The sequence below is a fragment of the Martes martes genome, assembly GCF_963455335.1.
Source record: "Martes martes genome assembly, chromosome: 3".
NCBI lineage: Eukaryota > Metazoa > Chordata > Mammalia > Carnivora > Mustelidae > Martes > Martes martes.
In genome coordinates, this window is record NC_137890.1 from 106,794,638 (window position 1) to 106,817,498 (window position 22,861).

At 33.2% G+C, this 22,861-nt stretch overlaps 1 protein-coding gene across 1 annotated transcript in view; it reads right to left on the reverse strand.

The window, feature by feature from the left end:
• LRP1B (LDL receptor related protein 1B) overlaps positions 1-22,861 on the reverse strand; it is a gene marked incomplete at both ends in the record, with an annotated part of 1,929,835 nt that overhangs the window by 12,336 nt on the left and 1,894,638 nt on the right. Inside the window, 2 exons of the mRNA XM_080798957.1 lie at positions 893-969; positions 20,825-20,929. Of these exons, the coding sequence (XP_080655083.1) occupies positions 893-969; positions 20,825-20,929 (182 nt within the window). The remainder of the gene's footprint in view (positions 1-892; positions 970-20,824; positions 20,930-22,861) is intronic.

A 22,861-nucleotide genomic window follows, 5' to 3' on the forward strand; every position in this document is an offset into this window, starting at 1 on the left:
TGTTTTCATGAAAGCTTTTTTCACCAGCAGTAATGGACTAGAGAAAAATTCCTAAGGTAAATATTTATCCATCGGTGATATTATTTTTCTTCTTTAAGAATATATTTAGTCACTTGATAGATATTACATATTTCAAAAGTTCTCCACTCATAATAAAATAATTGATAATATGTAAGAATTAGGAAACTATTTTTGACTTTCATTTTGAAAATCTTTAACTGACTGAGCCAGCCAGGCACCCCTCATTTTGAAAATCTTTATAAAATCATTTAGAATTGTTAAAAATATACACATAGACACACAATGATGATGTAGATGGACTTTCATATCAATGATCTGTCCTAAGACTACAGCTGCACAAAGAAAGATTTGCAAAATGTTGAACTATATTTTAATACAAAACAAATATTTTGAAGACAAAGAAACAATAAATCAACCACGATCCTGATTAAGATTTGCTTAATATACTTTTAAGACTAACTAGTAAAGTCTGCTTTACAACATACTGAAATTCAATTCAAGAAAATACGTTTTTCTCTAATTAAAATATGAAATTACTTTTTTTCCTGGAGCATTCTCATATCCATTGTGATATATGAAGCCTTTGTAGCTGATGTACATTTCCCCAGAAAAGATTATGCTAGATTTGCAGATGTGCATTCTGAAAACTGCCAGAGTTTGAACTCTTGCTGCCTAAAAGAGCACATGAATGCTGGATCTTGTCACCAGGTGAACTCAGTGCCCCATCTTTTCCAAAACGACCTGGATTGCAATGCATTTCCTGAAAAATTCCATGAAGGAGATTTTCCAAGACTCAGGTCCCCCAGTAATGGCATGAAAAATGATTTCTGTACCATAGAGAGCACCCAAGATGTTAACCTGAAGAACTTACTTGTGTTAATATGATCAGACTTGCTGCTCTTTGGGGCTGGTCTCTCACACTGTGTGCCTGACCAGTTGGTAGAGCATCTAGAAAAATTGAAGAAGAAGAAGAAGAAGAAGAAGAAGAAGAAGAAGAAGAAGAAGAAGAAGAAGAAGAAGAAGAAGAAGAAGAAGAAGAAGAATTAGTTCATAGCAAAACTCACAAATCTGCTAAGTAGTAATTTCAACCAGATGAAATGGAGAAGCCAGCCACAGATTCATAAATATTAGGTAGATCCGTAAATATTAGTTTTGCTAATGTCCTGCATATTGCCAGTATGCTGAGGGTAACTTCAACTGGACTTCACTTGTTGAAATACTTTTTCAAATTTAGATTAATAGTAATTTTCCTTATCCTATGTTAAATCTTAAATTTAGCTTATTTTATAGCAAACCTGAAAACTTAATTAAGAACTGGGAATTAATTTAAGAAGTACTAAAAATTATAAGTAGCCATGATAAAAGCTGACTTTGCCTGTTGAGCAAATCCATCGTTATTAAGTTTCCAGGATTTTTTTTTCCCTTCTTGCTCTATGTCCAAAGTGTAATTAACCATCAAACAGCAAATGTTCATCTGTCTCAGTTCAAGTTGCAGAATTTTTACTCTTCTAAACACAGATAAGGAAATGAAGTCCATTCCCATTTGAAATCAGACTTCTATTCCTATAGAATCAAGACAATGTGCCCAAGTTTTTAGTGGAAGAGGTTGTCTTCCCCATATAGGTACCATGACACTATGATGAGAAGTCTAGCAGAGGATGGAAATAAGAGATCTGATTAAAATCCTTTACTTAAACATAAATCACAGCCATATCATTAGCTGGATGCATCAAAATAAATGCTGGGGTGGTTTTAGCTATGTTTAAATAATGCCCATTGGCTAAAACAAGATGCCTCTGTGCATCTGTCAGAGGAAATCCACAGAGAGACCATTTAATTGGCTTCAGTTCTTATTTCAAATGACTGTCAAATGCCACCATATTAAGAATAGTTGCACACAATGAAAGAACAGCTTCCAGACCATTCCAAGTAGATCTCTCTGGGTATGGTGGCCAAACTAAATAACTGCGATTTCAAGGTTTCTGCCAATTCTGTCATAGCCAATTCAGATAGCTGAAGCTGTTGTTGGAACTAGGCTTCAATGATGGCATGTGAATTATTTGGGATATCCGTGAGGACGGTATTGGCTCTCCTAAAACATGGGCAAAATCTCATAAAATCATCATGACTGAAGAACTCAAATCATAAAACAAAAATTTGTTTCATTAAAGCATATATTAATGTCTGCATAATTTACAATAATGTTATAATTCAAGAATAGAGCTATTTGATTAATAATGATATTATAAAAATATGAGTATGAATTATGGTTTAAATGAAAATTAATATATTATTAGGTCAACATTTATGCATCATCTTACCTTTTTGTTTAGATTCTTTATAAAAAGCTTACATACATACTTCCTATTCACATTTACTATATACCATAATGCAATAAATCACTTAAGTAGATAAATAAATTTTAAGGCCAGGTCAATGACTCTGTCTACATTCCTGAAATGAAGTAACAGAATGAGCACATTTTCACATAATTATAATAAAGGGGACAATGGATAAAATCATTGATTTTTAAAAAATAATTTTTTTTCTTCATTTGCGGTTTTGCAGATGAATGATCTAGAAAATTGTTCCAATTCTTTACAATTTCTAATTCTTGACACAGGTCACCAATAATTTCAAATAAAGTATTTTGGACAATTGTGTATATATGTCATTGGAGTGAATTCTGATCATTGCAAAATGCTTTTTGTTTTATGTAGCTTTACATTTATCAAAACTTCCTAAGGATATTTTACATATTCCAATGGGGGAAAAACAATACTGACTTTTAAATAATTTTATTATAGTGCTTATATATACAAGGTTATTTTTGTGTAGGCATATTGCATTACTGATTAAAATATAAAAAGTGGCTCTTTATATTACCTCCCTTGATAACCAAACCAAACCAAAAAAAAAAAAAAAAAAAACACCTAAATTAGGGCTCATGTTAAGAGGAATGACCTGAGATACATTTTGTGATGTTATTACTAGAGGTAAGAACCTCAGGGCTCATCATTACACTGAGATGCTGAGAAGTCAAAAAATGAAATTGCTCAGAGATGGGAGGATTAAATGCTAAGTGACCAGATTGTGTTCTGACATGAACATCATGTATCTTAAGTACTTTAGGAAGTTATGGAAAATATGGCTTTAGAACTCCAGAAGAATAAAGAGAGATTTTTAAACAAAGAAGATAAGGATAATGTGATTCTTAATTCCAAACTCTGGAATTATTTGGGGAGGACAGGTGGTATTTGTTAACAGTACTGATTTTCTATTTTATCCATAGCTTGGAACCTAGTATTTATGATGGATAAAAGAAATCACCTGCTCACGGTAATAAAGCTCTTCTCTTTTAAATTGTGGAACCACATTTAAATTCCTAATCTTCAGGGAATATTTTACTTATTACATACTGGAAATAACTTTCCAAGACTATGTGGGAGAAATAATTAATTTTTAATAGTTATACATCTTAATCAGCTGATGATCACCTTGCAATTTTCCCTATACTCCTTATAAAACAATTATTTTATGGCCAAAGATAAAATATATTCCACTGTTCCACATTTGTTACAGTTTTTAAAAATAATCTCTTTTGAGATATTAAATCAAATAGAAATCATTATTCTTGTTGCCTACCTTACAAAATGACTACTTAAGGCATTTGCTGCTCCATGAGTTTTTCTTCCAGTGGTTGATTTAAGACCAGGTATTTTTACCATCTTTATAGAAATTCATAAATCTTCATACCCTGAGTTGACTACAATGATCAAAACCATTAATGGCAGAGCATTTAGCAATAAGAATGTCTGAAGATCATCAAAATTTCCTATCCAATTCCTCACTGAATCATTTACATTATCATGCTGACTATAGTATCTCTGGCATCTGTCTCTTTTTCATTATTCCTCAAGCAAAATCCATAGTCCATGCCCTGGTCATTTTTAATCTGTACTGTTGCAATCCAGTGCTCCCTGCCAGTCATCCTCAGACAGCCGTTGGGGCAGAGGGAGAGAATATCCAAGCAGACGCTTGCTGAGTGCAGAGCCCAGCTCGAGGCTCTATCTCATGAGCCATGAGATCATGGCCTGAGTAGAAACCAAAAGTTGGATGCTTAACTGAGTTACCCAGCACCCCCCCATTTTTTATTTCTTACCAGAACAAACACCTTTATGTCATTCCTTTTACACTTATTCTATAGGCTGTTTTCCACTATCCTTAACCTTAAGAAAGCAAAAATCCCCTTTTTCTTATATGTTTATCTCTATGACAGTCTGAATTATTTATCTTTTTAAACACTATGGTGAATTTTAACTAAGTATTGTTGGAACGTGGATACACAGAGAGAGAAAGAGGTAGAGAGAGACTTATTTATTTAAGCTATCTTTTATCCTTTTTTTACATCATCATATAAAGATATTGTTCTGGGCAGGGTTTTGTTGTTGTTATCTTTTTTTTTTCCCCCATCATGATAAATGTACTGTTAAATGCCTATCCTCTATTTCTCCCATCCTCCCACGCACCTCCCCTCTGGTAGTCATCAGTTTGTTCTCTATAGTTAAGAGTCTGTTTTTTGGTTTGTGTGTATATCTCTCTTTTCTCCTTTGCTCATCTGTTTTGTTTCTTAAATTACACACGAGTGAGATCATATGGTATCTGCCTTTCTCTGATTGACTTATTTCACTTAGCTTTATACCCTCAATGTTGTTCCAAATGGCAAGATTCCGTTCTTTTTTTATGGCTCCTAGCAGTTTCTTGAAGTCAATAGCTGCCTGGTAAAGCTTTATAGATTTCACACTATTTTTGACTTCTTCCCTTCTCTCTAAGACTACTGACCTTAAAAAGAATGATTATTTACTGCTGCATTCTTTTCCTAATTTTATTCTTCCACTTTCATTATAGTTATATGTATAAAGGTCTTAATTATAATATATTTTATGATATTTCATTTATGTTCTACAGAAGTATGATTATCAAACTGAAAAAAAGTTGCTAAAACTGAAATTCTAGAGTCCCATATACCAGAGATTTTCATTAAACAGTTTGAAGTCTGGGTCAGAAATCTTTAACAAAGTGATTCTGATGCAAGTAATTCACAAATCACACTTCAAGAAATATTTGAGACAAATTATTATTATAGTCCCACAGACTTTGTTCTTATATTAAATATTATTTGATTATTTAATTTTTTTAATTTTTAGGATGAAAATAATAATATTCATGCCCAGAATGATTGTTTAAAAGATTAAATTATATTGGCAGAAGTTCTTCATGAATAATAATATTCATGCCCAGAATGATTGTTTAAAATATTAAATTATATTGGCAGAAAGCTGGTTAGGTTTTTGGTTTAGGTAACTAATTCTCATCTGAATGTTACTATATGAAATATGTAGTTAGTTGATTTACTGTGCCCTTTAAAAGTTTGTGAAATTATTGTGTAGTTAGTATATACTCTGTTTCAATTGTAATATTCTATAGCACAAAGGAATACCTTTGTGTAAAGGCAATAGTATAGCAGATATCACTAGGAAGACTAGTAAAAATTTTAAACTGTCTAAAATAATGCTAGCTCTGAAGTAGCACAGATTGAGAATTGAGACTATCAGATACAAAACACTAAAGATGTATTAAAATCTGAGATACTGCCTTTCACCATGTAACAAGGATCAACTTACATGGACCACAAATGTCATTTTGTAGAAATGTCGTCTAGAGTCACTTGCTTTGGGAGAACTTCAAAATAAAATAATGCGATTAATATCCACTTCCTCTTTTCATCAAATTTAAAGGTCATGGGACTCTTCTGACCAAAGTAAGATTCAAAGGTGAACCTTAAAGCAATTTGGAATTGAATTTCTCCTCTTTTTTATATGTGCTAGGCTGCCCTTATTAACCATGAAGACGGAGACATTTAGAAGGAAAAAGAAAGTCTCACGGTGGGGGGAAATGGCACAAAGGGATTAAGGAAACCTTAGAAAACTCTTGCATAGTGTCATCCATCCTTTTGTGCTCCAAGAACTTCAATAAAAATTGAAAAATATTACATTTTGTGCACCAAATTTATATAGTAGTACTTCCATATTTATGTAAAGAAAATTTAAAAAAATGAAAGTCAGCAAAATATTTTTTCCAATTAATTGGGCAAATTTTAGTCTTTCAGTGTTGACATCATGACTATTTTTGCATGGTGTTCATAACGCTGAATCTCTATACTCTTACAGTACCTTTTTGTGCCCTTTTCTTTGCAAACAGTAGTATTGCAAAATGTTATATAGACAGTTATCTAGATATTTATTCACTTGTTTGTTAATTTTATCATAAAACACTTTTTAAAAAACACTTTTTAATCTTTTATTGTTTCACAAATTCTGAGCTAAAATTATTTCATATATTCATAATGATTCATATTTTTTGTAACATGTCCCCAAAATTTCCTACCCTAACTTTAATGGGAAATTTTGCATAAGGTCCAATTAACATTTGCTAACTTTGTGCCAGATCTTAGGATAAATACATTCATATGAAAAATACTCTTATTCAATTCTATATTAATCTAGGAGTTGGAATTATTCACTGTGTGAAATGAGGAAGTGCTTGGGGCGCCTGGGTGGCTCAGTGGGTTAAAGCTTCTGCCTTCAGCTCGGGTCATGATCCCAGGGTCCTGGGATCGAGCCCCACATCGGGTTCTCTGCTCGGCAGGGAGCCTGCTTCCTCCTCTCTCTGCCTGCCTCTCTGCCTACTTGTGATCTCTGTCAAATAAATAAATAAAATCTTTAAAAAAAAATGAGGAAGTGCTTGTTCAAATAATTTTCCAGAAAAAAATAGCTAATAAGTGTAAAAATAAAACGAGGTGTTATTATTTCTTATTGTTTTCGTGACAATGCCTTGATCCTTCTAACTCAATGCAGGAGTAGGAAGAAATGCCTTCCTTTAGTCCCTCATGTCCAGGAGAGTACTAGTCCCTCAACAGGAAACTCAAAATGTTGTCTGAACAAAAGGAAATAATACATTTTTTTGAGTAGTAAAATTGTAGGAATTACCATATTGGCTCAGACCTGTGGTCAGTAATGTTTAACATTATGTCTCCAGCGGTAACAATGAGGAACATATTATTAAAAAGTGTTTACATCCTTCTTGATATCAATTTCACGTTTTTATTTTGGTTCCAAAATATTGAAAATGTGTCTAATATACCTTTAAAGATTCATTATCTATAAATTCATCTATATTATTACTCAGTACAGGTTTAAATTTCCAAAACTATTCACTCTATTTTTCACTTATTTGGTATTTTTTACATACAATTTTGTACTACAATTTCTATTTATGCAGTACTAGTCTCAATCGAAATTTAACTGTTACTTCTTACATGGCAACAGCTAGGGATTACCATGTTTTATTTTCTTCAGAAAGCTTAAGGTAGAAGCTTGAATTTAGTTTTTTTTTTTTTTTAATTTAGTTGGTTTTTATAAGTATACTCTATTCTACTCTATAAGAACATATTATAAAAAAAAAAAAGAACATATTATAATACATAGTTTGAAAACATTACATTAAATCATTGTGTTATTTATGCTGATAAAATTAGTAAGACAAAACTAATCTTACTTTAATAGTAAGAGAATTGGGGTGGAAAGAGTTTTGGTTTCTCAGAATTGTTAAAGTGATAAAGTAAAAAAAAAAAAAGGATATTAAACAAACTCTGACCCACAATTATTTTAGGAAAAGTAAAAATTAATAAGAAATTGAAGAGGTGGCCATGAAAGAAATAAAATTAACAGAATGGATTATTTAACATGATTTATTTTAAGAAGTAAGGAGGACTATAAAAGAAAAGATGAAATCTAGTTTGCCAAGTAATTACCCATAAAAGGAAGTTTGCTAAGATTGGGTGGTTTAAGTTAGAAATGTTTAAACATAAAATTCTGCACAGGCCACTTGAGCAGAAATGGCTACCAAAGTGTGAAATGATGACTGAATAAATACTAAAAAAAAAAAAAAAAAAAAAGAAATCGCTAGTAATGGAAAATTTTTATCATCTAGATACTCTCCAGAAAATTTTATTGAAAGCAGATCAAAAAAGCATGAGGTGTTTTTTTAGAGTGGACAGACAATTTCTACTTCACTGAATACATTACATGCACCAAATGAAGACTAAAAGGAATAATCATAAAATTAGTATTAAGTAATATGGTGGATGTAACTGAAGACATAAAAGCAGAGGTTAGAAACAGTGGTTACAATGCTATAGCTAAAGGTGAGAGGAAAAACAATGCATGCTGTAATATCAGTAGAGAGCTCTCTGTATAAATTGCCCAGATCAAAGGCCAATCCCACAACTGTCTTAAAAAGACAGCAAACTGTTGGGGGGGGGGAGGGGATTCTCTTAGTGCCATGAACACAAAGTAACTACTTTGCCATATTTTGTGATTTAGCACAAAATAAGGGTATGCGATAAAGAATTTTCTATTAAAAACAAAACAAACAAACAAAAAAACAACCTCATGAAAGTCCTTCCTAATTCTTAGGGCTTCTGTGGTACAGGATGTGAAATCTTACATTATTATGAGGATGTCTGGCATATCCAACTGCACCTATTAAGTATTGTTCAAGGCATATTAATTCCATGCAAATCTGGGGCAATGGGAGGAAGATCAGAAAGTGTTACCACAACGTTTTGAGTATGTGAGTATCTTTAAGTCCAATATAACTTTAATTCTCAAAAAAAAATTTAATTTAGTTTCTATTGCAGTGCTCATGAGCTGAGATATTGATGTTAGTCACGCTAATTTATAACCTAAATCACTGAAAAATGATTCTGACATAAAAATGGACTTCTGCTTTCTGGTACTTCAGCATATTCTTTGTTCTACTTACAAGATTACCATATATCTACCAAAAGGTATCACCAAAGCTTCCCACCAACCATTCTTGGTTAAGTGACCTTGTATTAATATCTTGTATTAGTGTGGATACCAACTTCCCAATTACAGCCTTTCAGGCTTCCTTAAAATCTAGGACCTGAACTTTCAAAAGATTTTTTTTTTTTTTACATTTAATTGTTTTAAAAACAAAAGGAGTAATTAAAAAAAAAGAAATATGAGATAGATTAATTGCTAAAGTCAAGCTTCAGTATTAATTAACAAATTTGTGTATGCTGTATAAAAGTTAATTAGTCATACAACAGTCACCAGATTTGTTCAACATTTATAGGAGCATGGTGCAGATAGAAATATAGGAAGTTTTAGAACAAAAGATGCCCATTAACACACATTTCTTTCCTAATCCAGCTGTTAGATTACTTTTATGACTCAAGGTGAGAAGGTTTATGCAGGCAATGGGCTAAAAATTGATTCAGGAAATAGAGAAAATGTCTTCAATAAATCTAAAATGCTACACAGTATTATGGTAGTATTTTTCACTATGGAGAATACTGCCATTTGGGGGTAGTTCTAAATATTTTTACGCATTTGATCAACATGTAATCATATATAGGGTACATTCTATTTTTTGTTCTCTATATGTGCATTCATGAATATCTAAGTATGCATTTGCCCATAATTATGCTAGACTGTGATTAACTTAAGGTGGAGATTATCATTCATCTTTGTATTCTCTCATTTCTTGAACAGTACCTGGCACATAGTCAATGTGTGTATCTGGTTAATCAATATTTACCATCTGGCAAAATGAATGAATGAATCCATGAGGCATGGAGGATGCATGGTTGAACACATACGAATACACATATATAGAGATATATGTGCCGTACTCATTCTATGAAGAATATACAGCACCATTCTCAAGAATATACTTCCAGCTCGTTACCAATCGGCCATTTCTCACTGAAAGGAATACTGATCCACCGCGGGAACACTTCATATGTAAGAACCACAGTAATAGGCAAATATTTTCTTCCTTCTTTCTTTTTGCTTCCCCATTCCCTCACTTCCCCCTTTCATTTATTAATTCTTCCCTCTATAAAATCAGGTGATCACATTCTAGCAACTTGGGCATGTAAAATTTTTACTTATTCAATGATATAAATTGTGTAATAATTCAGTTCTTGTCTCAGGATACAGACAAAAAAGAAATGTTTTTCCTTCTATGACAAAAATTATAAAAGTGTTTGATGAATACTTTGGCATGGAAACCAGTTATTGGTATTAAGTTAAATGTAATTTAATTCAATCAATTAATTTAAACTGTTGTTTGAAACTAAAGTGTATGCTGGGGCACAAACAGCATGGGTGAATTTGGGAATCAGACAGACCTGTATTGTAATCTAGTCTCCCCTCCTCACAAAAAGGATGTATCCTTCAGCAATTCATCCATTTCAGTTTTTAGTTTATAAAAACGGAGTGAGTGAGTGAACGATACTTCCTGCTTTGCCACACATTGTCTGCAGATACAGTCTCATATGACGTTACCTTTGTTTTCTTCTTAAATCCACTTCCTTTTTTACTTTATATGCTACCTTTCTATTTTTTATGTTTTCCTTTTACCCCCTCAAAAGACTTTTCCTTCTTCACTTCTTCTTTTTTTGGGGGGGGAGGAGGAGGTAAATTGATAATTATAGAAGCTAAAAAAAACAAAAAACAAAAAACAAAACCTTCCCTGGGAGATTAAATGACATAATGATGTATATAAAATTTACATATCATTTAACTTAATTTAACTCAAATGATGATATTGTGAATATTAAATTATTAAATTTAAAGACTGTATATATCATGCCAATATCTATATAATTGTAATTTCTTATTTGTAATTCCCACTGGAAGAAGTATTAGCTTAAGGCTTTAAACTCCTTTAACATACTGACTTCTTTCTGTTACTATCTTACTATAAAAAAGGGGAAAGAATGTATTTTCTTGAATAACGATAGTATGAAGAATCTTTATTTTTTTAACCCTTAAATCAATGTTGCTAGTTAAACTGTATGTGCCTGATCATTTTCTTGGAAGTGTATAAAATTAGTTTGGGATCAGGTACTAGGTCGAAGGCTGATACAGTTTTTTGACTTGTTCCAGCATGGAATACGAGCAAGAAATAAATCTCTGTTGTTAAAAGCATCTGAAATTATGATTATTTTCTATAACAATAAAATCGGGGGAAAGCAGTCTAAATAGAAAGGAAAAAAATTTAAATTGTTAAAGAGGTAGCATTAACAAATGAAAATATTATGTAGTTATATTGTACTTCGTTTCTTTGTTTATTCTGATTTGCTGATTATATGAAGTCACATATATGATTATATGTCTTGAAATCACGGGAAGATAATGTGACAACATCAAAGCTTTGTAACAATAGCTGTCCCATATATGTAACTCTGTAATAAATGTTCTCTGTTAAGCAGTGCCACTATACTCTCAAAGCAAAAACTGGACTTAAAATTTGCACAGAAAGATGTGATATCTGTATTGCGTGTTTTCCCCTTGGCACGACTAGCATGTGAAAGTCAGGACGAGCTACAGCTTGTTACCTGGGATCATAAAGGATAGATATTGATGTGACAGCTTCTCTTCGCCTTTACTACTCCAAAAGACAAGCACATCTCATATTTTCTGCTTTGAAAATATGCCAAGGGGCAGGAAAGCAAATAAGGAACGTGCAATGACCTGACTCTTGAAATGGGGACAATACAGGCCGCTAAAGTTGAATTACTCAATACCCCTGCTGAAAAGTTGTGATCTGTTTGAAATCACTCGTGACAAGTTCCTTGGGCTCTTCTCAAATATTCTCTATGGGGCCACAAGGTCGCTGGTCAACATGCAGGAGCGCTGCTCAGCTTGACAGCAAGACTGGGGAAGAGCAAATGGTGTAGTCTCCTTTCTACAAGGCCAGTATTTTGAGAAACTAAGGCCTTAATTAGCTGGAATGTAGAGAATAATTCCTATCTCTTTCAAATCTGTGACAGAAACAGAACTCATTATCTTCTTCCCACAAGTCCAGACAAAGGCTTCTGTAGTACCTGTACATTTCCTTATGTGTTTCTCTCACCCTAAGGACTTAGAAAATAATGCTGAACTTTTAATAAAATAATTAGATTGGAACAATCACAAAACCAAAGAAAATGACAAAAGGCCTAATGCAGATCTCTCTCTTAATGAATGTCCCTTTGGTGTTTATATATTTGTTTTGCATCCTTCTGCATTTAAAACCTCTATTTTACAAATGTTTAGGAAGTGACTTCCTCTGTGTGTTTTCTAAGGTAAATTAGGGCACACCTACTGTCCTTTTTTTTTTTTTTAAAGATTTTATTTATTTATTTGACAGAGAGAGAGAGATCACAAATAGGCAGAGAGGCAGGCAGAGAGAAAGGAGGAAGCAGGCACCCCACCAAGCAGAGAGCCCAATGGGGGACTCAATCTCAGGACCCTGAGATCATGACCTGAGCCAAAGGCAGAGGCTTAACCCACTGAGCCAACCAGGTGCCCCCTACTGTCCTTTTTTTCTCAATAGGACTGGAGCTGGGCTTTACTTAATGTAATTCCCCTCCCACTTACTCTCCTTGCACTACTCCTCTTTTCTTTATGCCACATATCACCTCATTTTCAATAACAAGCACTTAAAAAACCAAACCAAACCAAACCAAACAAACAAAAACACTTGCAATTTATTTTTCATCTTCAGACTCCTAGAAGCCCAAATTATACCAGGTTCTGATCATTTATGTCTGGTTTATTACATAGACTTTAAGATTTTCCTTTTTAATTTTTTAATGTTTATGTTGAAGAACAATACTCCATGTTCTTTACGTAAATTATATTTCTTAATCCTTAGAACAATTTTAGGAAGTGCATGCTATGAGCATTTCCATATTAAGATGACAAAGGAACCAAAGGAGAAAAAACTAAGCAAGCAAAACAGACTACAATCCCCAAGATAGGATGTCCTCTATCACTTGGTTCTTGTGTGCCTTGTTTACCACAAACCACTTTTGAAAAGCCATTTTTTAATTGAAAAATATCTTTGTCTTCCTTTTCATTACAAACTAGGATTCATTTTTAAAATCTTTTTTTTTTTTTTTTTTTTCCTCCCAAACCCATGGCTTCTTGTTCTGGCAGAGCACCATGTCATCAAGACCCTTCTGAAACATTCAGATGGTCATGATACTCCATATTTCAAACATTGTCAGTGTTCCCCTATTGCTAATGGAATGGATTTCAAATTTCTAGCTAGCCATTCTATGTTCCTCAGAATTATTTCACTGTGTAATATTATTGTTTAATGCTCCTTTATAAGCATAATTTACTTGCCTATCTACAATCCCCAGAGCCTCTGCCATATTCCTTCTTCCCTTAATCTCTTCCCTCAAATAGACTCAGAGTCCCTCAAGGGCAGGGGCTATATATACCTGACTTTCTTCTTCTTCCCTGTCCATTTTTGGTAGAGATTTCCAGACTAAAAACAATAAACAAACAAAAGGCAAGAAGAAGAGAGAACAAAAACAAATAAAATTATGTTCGTCTAATAAGTTAAGATGGTGAATTAAGCCTATTTAGTTTTTATAGAGAACCATTTAACCTGAGTTTCAGAGCATTCAGGAAACACCCCAGGGTAGCATTAGATGGAAATTATGATAAAATCAATCACTTTTCTATTTTTTCTGACTCTTGCAGTTTTTGAAAATTTGATAACAAAGTAAGAGTGGTATTACTATGATGATAGTAATCATATCACAGGTTGTCAGATCTCACAGTACAAAAAGGCACCAAGATATTATTTTTTAGCAACATTAGCTAAGAACATACTACATGCAGAATGTATACTAGCTATTGGGGCAAAATAGATAACTCATACACAACTTCTTACTTGAAGGAATTTACAAACTGCCAGAGAGAAACAGACATATAAATTTAAAGGGGCCGTGGAGTGTACAACAGGCAGCATTCCCAGGCCAATTTCATAGAAATATGTTCCATGTCCAAAGGCCACACAAAGATGAGAGGTCAATTCCACCCATAAAATATGGAATGTCAGAGAGGAGTATGAGCAACGTAAGTGCACAGATATTCTCACACACACATGATCAAAGAAAGGAGATAATTTCATGGAAAACCATTTTTCCTAAAATAAAAAAGATGAACAAAAAAACAGATATCTATATAAATCTAACAAAACCAAAAAGGAAAAAAAAAGGAAAAAAGTATGAGATTGGGGGAAAATTCTCATAGTATGTTATTTTTAGCTTTTGTTTGAAATGAAGAAGTAAAACATAAAAACTAACATTGTCATCTTGTTTTGACCAAATGGAGAATTGTTCTTGCTATGGGCAAAAGGCAATAATATATATTATAAGAAATGTCTTGGAGTTTTGCCATTTTAAAAACAGTCATTGCCTGAATTGATATGATTTCAGAAGCAATGCACTATCAGAGATCTTTTTGGTTCTCCCTTTTCAGACGATACAAATATTTTTAAGAACTACCTTTTCTCTTCTCTTCTTGGAAAAGAATACAAATTACACAGATTACTATTTTTAAAAAAGTAAATATTACCCAAATTCAACCAATAATAGATAACCATTTGCCTTTAAGCTATGAAAGCAAATATTATTGTATTTTGTTCACCGATAAACCCTTTGGTTCCCAGGATGTTGTCTGGTTTATAGTAGGTGCTCAATAAATGGTTGTTGATGAATGGATATAGGAAGAGAAGATTGACAGTATATTTATTCTCTAAAAGGGTAAAATATGAACCAGTCAAGGGTCAGACACCTGGGATTCTATGAACAGATTTTCTATTATTCTTAATATTGCTGCTAATGAAATTTAGTCTTCTCAGTGTCTTCATATGTATCTTAGAAGGATTTGGGGGAGAATTTGTATCTGTGGTTGTGACTCCAACACAATTTTAAACCTGATTGCAAACAAAAAAAAATCAGATTGGACTCAGATTTAAATATATTGTGCCATATAGACTTAATATAAGTGAACACTTAGTCCAAACATCACTTTACAGACAAGGAAAATGTGACACAAAGAGTCATTAGTCAATTTCTCAAAATCATAGCTAGTTTCATTCATAAAGTCTATATACTTTTGGACCCAATATTTCCACTTCTGGGTGTTAATCCTAGAAAACTATTGAGAAAGTACAAAGATAGTTGCATACATGTTTTTATCCTTGGAAAAAAGTTAATGAAAGAACATACCACAAAAACAAAACCACATACCTAATAACTGAATGATACATGGTTGATTAAATAAAGTAGGAAAAATGCAGACAATGGAACACTGGACAACAACTAAGAATAAAAGCATCTAATTATATATGTTGACATGGAATGCTGTTCAGAATGCTACAAACGTGATTTTATTATTGGAAGATGAAATGTACTCTAAATATTGCTGGGAGACAATGCTGTGGAAGTAAGTCTATGTTTTAAAGAAAGTTAAATCCAATATAAATAAAAGTCTGGCCCTAATAAGATATTTTAGAAGTAGGAATACACTATTAACTTGATACTGAGTTGAGTAGTTCTTCACAGTATTAATAGTTTCTAACCCTCACAACAAAAATTATAAAGCAGCCCAAATACTGTCAAAATACATACATCATATTTTTTTTTAAATTTGGTTTTAACATAATGTGATGTACTTTAAAAAATATCAAAATTCTTGCCAAATAAGCATAAAAATTTCCTAGATTTTGTGTTTGTCTAGGTGCTTCTGTGGAGTTTTCTTTTTCCTCCACATATAGTAATAAGAGAAAATGGTCATCAAGAGACAAAAGTGAAGGCTTTCAAAGAACAAATCTATTCCTTAAATTGAAGGATACAGTAATAAAGTTTCTATATGGGAAAAAAATCTGTCTCTTTCATAGATCTGAATACTTTATAGACTTTCCAAATGTGTATAAGCACTGCACATTCAAATAGTTTTCCACTCTATGAAAAAAAGAAATGTACTACCAACAAACAAAAGCAAGCACTATATCTTAGCTCTTAAATCAATTTTTTGTTTCCTGTAAGGCTTTTAGATAAACTAGTACATACTAGCTTTTCAGTAAAGATACATGGCCTCTACCAATTGAAATCTGAGGCTGAAATCCATGTTTCCAAAAAGCTCCCCTTATAAGGAAAATCAACCACTAGAAAGATATCCCAAGGGCTTAATATTCCCCTGTCATACAGAGCTTTCAAAACATCTCCCTTAATGGCCATCCAATGGCAAAATCCAATAAACCAAAATTTATAATTTTTATCCTCCTTAAACTATCTAGAGTTGATCTATCTTTATTCTTTTCTTTTCTTTCTTTTCTTTCTTTCTTTCTTTCTTTCTTTCTTTCTTTCTTTCTTTTCAAATTCTTTTACACTCTCTACTCCTTTGACTTGGAGGAATCTACTCTTGGACAAGTTCCGCCCAATTTCTTTTTTTTTCTCATTTACTTCTGCTGATTCCTTTGTAACACAGAATCAAACAATGGTATTTCCTAGATCCTTAATGCTTTGCTTTTCTTTCTGTAAACCCACTTTTGTGTCGTGGCATAACATATACTTCATCAACTGACCCCAACATATCTCTCTAGTCTTCTCTCTTCCCAGTTTGCCATGTAGGCTATGTTCTGTCCTCAACAACCTATTCAGACTTATTCTGAATATTCAACAATATTCAGACCTATTCTTTTCCTCTTTCAAGAAATGTTTTTAGTCATTTCCCATCTGTACAAATACTAGACTTTTTTTTCAAAATACTATGAAAATATCACTTCATCTATAAAGTTTTTCTCTCCCCAATAAGTAATCATTAATTGATCTCCATTGAGATATTTTCCTATAATACTTTGGTTACATTTCTTTATTTGTTTGTTTTAAATTTTTTATTTAACTTCTAGTTAGATAATGTATAGTGTAATATTGTTTTCAGAAGTAGAATTTAGTGATTAATCACTTACATATAACACCCAGTCCTCATTACAAATTCCTTCCTTAACACACATCACCCACTTAACTATTATAACAATTGTCAAATGGAATTTTAAGGTTTTTAAATCCATTCATCTACCAAAATAAATTTTAAATTCTTCAAAGTAAAAACCACATTGGAGTTAGTAGAGTATAAAGAAAGTAGTACAGAGTAAGAGTTACAACTAGGGCATGAACTTCAGAACCAAACAAGTATCATTTGAGTCTCAGGTATCCATAGCTTCCTAGTATGTAACCTCAGAGTTATCATCTGTGAAATGGGGATAATAATTATATGATGATGATGATGATGATAACAGCATAATATCCTAACTTTACATAAAATATGTAAAGTGCCTAACATAATGTTTGGTAGAAATTATTTGCTAAGTCAGTTTTAGCTCTTACTAATTATTCTTCCAAATTTACACAGGGTATCATTCATCTTATGTTATCAATAAACATTTGGCAAATGGATTAATGAATGGATGATAGCAGAATATCATTATCTCTTCGATGCTTCTTTTACAGCTTAAGTTATTTGAGGGATTCTGTAAGCATTACTGCTACCATCAGAATACATTTTAGGTTTTAAAAAACAAAGGCACAGACAAAATTTCCATAAAACCAAATGCATATAGAGATAACGACAAACATACACAAAAGTAAAATGTTTTTGTTCTAAACTTTTCCAATTAATTTATTTTTCCTCACTGAACTTATGAAATAGGCTTATTATCACCTTGAAAGGTGATAATCAGGGGCTGGGTGCCCCTGATGATACTTGGTAAGAGTAAAAAGTAGAAGAGAACATTATTGCAGGTGCTACTCCCATGAGAGATATTGATTCTGGGGACACAGGAGCATTCTCTGGGCAGACATGTTCCTAAACCTATTTATGGGGAGGAAGGAGGGTTGGTCTGAAATGTTATGTATACTTTGCCCGGACATAATGAAGAGGGACAAGAATAATGAAGACTGGGCCCCGGAACAGGCATTACTGTTGTCCCAAACATGAAGTATCATGAGTCCCTACATCAACGTTTAGCCAAGGATCATTCTGGACTTTCTAACTCTGAAATATCCATGAATTTCTTGCCCTTGCTCTTCTACCCTCCAGTTGCCCTATGCAGGCTCAAGCACTTGTCACTTTTCTCCTGAAGTGGTGCCAAATCTCATGTGGAGTCCCAGCCGCTGATCTCCAGGGCTCTCCCCACATGCCAAAGAGCATCACCTTCAAAAGCCAACTCCTTCAGCTCAGATATCTGATCTCTGGCTATTCATTCTTTTTGGGATCCTACGTAATCCTCTAACTTTGACATAAATAGGATTCTAATTTACCATTTCAGTTTTATGTCTTCACACCCCTCCCCTTCCCAACTACAGTCACCCTTCAGTCTAACTATATGCAGCCACTCACAGTTCTGCAAATAGGCGATTAAGTCTCATATCCATGTCTTTGCTTATATTATTCTTTCTTTTCCAAATGCTCTTCCCAACCTCACTGAATTTCATGAACTATGTGAACCACAAAAAATCGCCATTTCTATAAACCTTCCATTTCTGTTCACAAATCACTTGCCCTGCTATTACTTTATTGCCCTCTCTTTTTTCCTGTGTTCACACCAACATTATTATAGGTTAAGTTGTTGTTTATAAAATTTTCACCCCATTAATTAATGGGCTTCTTGATGGTGGGTTTTAATTTAATTCATCTTCACTTGTCTAGGATTTAGCACACTTTCAGGGTCTATAAATATTTGCCAAATGGCTTCAGGAATTTTGGGTGGAGCCAGGTTGAGGTAGAACTGAAGAAGAGTCTCCTCTGTCTTCCCTTAAACAAGATGCAAACCCGAGTGTGACCTGAGAAGTGAATCAATGCCTTAATAGGTCAGTTTATATGCATTTTGTAGACTAACATTTAAAGTATTATTTTTGGATGTAGTTTATGTAGGAATATTGGTTTGACATATTCAAATATCTTCCAGGAAAAAACAAAAAAGGAAAGAAAGAATACCATTTTTTTCCTATGTGCTTACTTTAATCAGTTCTTTTTTTTTTTTTGAGTATTATCTAAAGAATGACATTTTCTTGAATAACAATATAGACAATTTGTGAACAAAACCATAAAGTTTTTATAATGAAACATCTGAATTTCAATACAATTGTGCTTAAAGACCATTAACAAGTACACTGTGACACCACCCTGGGGCTGCTATCAGGTGCCAATCATGGCCTCTCTTTATGACACTGGGTATTATGGGCGATGTCACATATAAGCCATCTCTATAGCTCAGATACAAAGTGCAAAAATTACTTCCGTTGTGATGAACATCAATAGTTACCCTGAAATTTCTCAGAGGAAATGAGTTTATTTGTTATGAAAAGAAAAATTTAAGCTTTTAGGAAACCAAATTTTTACCATGTACCTATTTCTTCCATGAAGAAATCATTCTGGTTAAGGTAAGAGTGTTCTCAGTAAAAAATATGGGAAAGCAAATAATGTATTATTTCATCAGTACTTGAAATGGACAGTCAGTTACTAAATAAAAGCCACTATTCCAAATACAGTACAGACTATAGCAATAGTCTAAAAACACCTGCTTCTGTACTTCCTTAATTAAAAGCCACTATTCTAGCAAATGTATTTTTATTAGGCAGTTCCATGAGCTTTTTCATTCCCTCCATTTTATTTCCAGACACTCTAGCTGACTGTGGTGCATACACTTGTCGGTGAGCGAAGCAAAGGTTAAGTGTGTGTGACACAGATGAGCCCCGAGATTAAGTATACACTGTGAAATGCATGTGGATGTTCATGACTTAAACCAATGAACTGTGGCCTGAAATGATGTCACACGAAGCGCAGTGGTAAGTGGAAGGTTAAACCTACTTGCATCTTGGCTCATTAAACGCAGTTAAAGTGCAAATCCCCTCATTCTGACAGTAGTGATCACAAGGGTTCTCTTTCTGGTCACAGCGCTGACTTTTAAACCCCACAGAGCATCTGCAGAATTTCAGTAAAATACAGCTAAATAAAGCGTCTGACTTTTTTTTTCCTAAATATGTTGCAAAATTATTTCATACAGAGATAGTAACATATGAATAAAACTTCATCAGGTATGCTCATTTCTCTCTCATTCACACTCATCACATACTACTCTGACAAGATGGGGACAGAACGTGGATGTGGATCCTATGTGGACGTCATCCTTCTAGTCAAGCAGTGATAAAAGAAAACTCAAAATAGAAACCACGTAGTGGAATGGTTTTATTTAAAGTTGTCCACTCTGGACAGAGGGAAAAATATTAAATTCTAGATTTTTCTCATGAGCAGAGAATCTCCAACACTTTCCAAATGTTTAGAAACCCAGATTCAAGTTAATGAATTCCAAAGTGGGCATGGGCTTAATAGGCTTACATAATACAACACTCTACACCTGATACAAACATCAAATAGCATTATACATTTGAAAAGATACCACAAGTTCTTTTGGAAAGAATGGTTGTAAGTACCAAGTGTTCATAAATATGATTATGCCTGGGTTTCCCATATCTGAATAAGGTCAATGAAATTAGAGTAATTCTCCCTGGCATTTCCAAGTTCAAAGATCTATGAATGTCTTTAATGGGTATGATGCTAAGAATTGAATGAGCTCTTCCTTATGAAATTACTAGTAAATTGATGAGGGAGGAGATTCTGCAGCATATGAACCACTAAGGAATAATACTTGATCAGAGATGTCCATGAAACATTCATTTAAAATGTATTACCCCCCCCACCAATAAAATGTATCACCCCAAGAAAGGAGAACAATAGAGGAGGGATTCCAAGTACATACAAAGTCATACCACAAAATGCCCATAACATTCTATAATACTCACAGACACACAGGTACATTTGTCTCAGGGTCCAGCTGGCATGTGCCACCATTGTAACAGTAGCCATCACATAACTGACAGCTAGAGGCAATCTTTCCATTAGTGCAGCTGCAGCAACAAAGAAGAGAGAAATCTCATTGTTACTGGCATCATTATTGTTGAAAGCTGACATAAACTTTCTGCAGATGAGAATATTCATCACAGAGGAGTAATGGAATTCCTGGCTAAAAGGAAGTTTTCAGAAAGACAGACTTCCTGGAGGCAAATATATATATATATATATATATATATATATATATATATATATATATTTTTTTTTTGTTTTGTTTTGTTTTGACAAAATGATGACAGACAAATGTTTTCTTTTGGTAATTTTCAAATTTTCAACCCATTTGCTTAATATAAAATTTTAATATTGCTATATATATGTGTGAAAGATATGCTTTAATGTCTCGCACTTACACTGCAGGGAAACATTAGCATCAGGATCTTATTCCCTTTTCATATAACCAGGGCTTGGTGACATCAGTGTGAATTATAAACCACATGATCTAATATTCTGGAAGCAAATGCTTCAGCTATTTCTTGTAAACTGGAAAATCTGGTCCAAAAAAACTGTTATGAGTTTTAGATTCCAGGCTTTATAAGAAAGTATAGGGTTATCTAGTCATTTTGTCCCACTGCTTCTCTTTGATTATGTACTGTAATTAATGTCATTTTTTTTACTCTGGCATATAAAAAAATCATGCAATGTTCATTGCAAAAATAAACAGTAGTGTAATAGGAACAATATGTAGTCTGGCAACAAGGTAACGAGGTAGGGTTTCTTGGAAAACTTATGAAAACAACTCTAATTTACAACACATTACATGTCTGAAATAAGAATAAACACTAAGGCTATTGCTGCATGGGGGAAAACAAGCATAACAATAATAGGAAAAACACAGAAATTTCTTACTTGCCATGTTATATTTTGACATAAATAAATACTATTAGATTGGACATTGAAAATTGTTCGGGGAACAGACAAAGGTGCGTCGACTTTCTAAATTATCAAGAGATCTCTTGTATGAGAAGTAGGGTCATAGAATCATACAAGCCTTGGCCCAAATCAGAATTACAGATCATGTCACTATTCTGATGATGAGATCATGTTGGCACTAGGTACCATGAAGCAATCAGTGGGTGTCATAAGCTTGACTCATAAATCAGATTGCAGTATCACTGATCACTTTGATCCTTTCCATGATGGATATCTATTGTGTTACAGCCATCAAAGTGTAATTCCCAATGATTGGTTAGATTCCTGCTATGATCAGTTGGTGATCCTGATTAATTTATTCTGTGAATATTTATTTCACCTCCTGTAGGTGGTAAGCCTGCTGGAAATACACCAAACGGCCTATCATTTTTCCAGGTGTTTAATTAAAGATATTTTTTAAGAGCCTAGTTCTTTTCAAGATGAACAGAAGCCATGAGTCAACTATGTACTGGTTACAGAATGGATATATATGAATATAGAACCAAAATGGAGAAGAAACCAGTAGTTTAACATTTCCAAGATTTAACAGAGAATGTCTTAAATCTAGAGGTATCTGAATATGGATGCAAAGTGAGACAAATATACATAGTGGTATTAGTGTCTTATATGTTAAATGGATCTGAGAGACTTTTTCTTGCCCTCATCCCAGCCTACTTGAAAATCAAAGAGCAGCAAGTTATAGTTTCTTGTTCTATCAAAAGGACAACATCCAAGAGAAAAAAAGAGCTCATTATGCATTAAAGGATTTCCTACAAAAAAGATAACTATACACCAAATATCAGCTTTTAAAAGAGAAAAAAATTCTAAGTATTGATTGCTTTTAGACTCCTGCTTTCAAGAGTTATAAAAGATGCTGCCTCTTTCTCCTTCTAAAGGTCTTCTTTAAATCCTAAATTGAAGACAGACATTTGTGTATATTTCAAATGTGAAATACAAATTACTGAAATCATTATAATGCATCAAAGAGTTCAGCTCATATTTTAATGCTGGTTTTCATC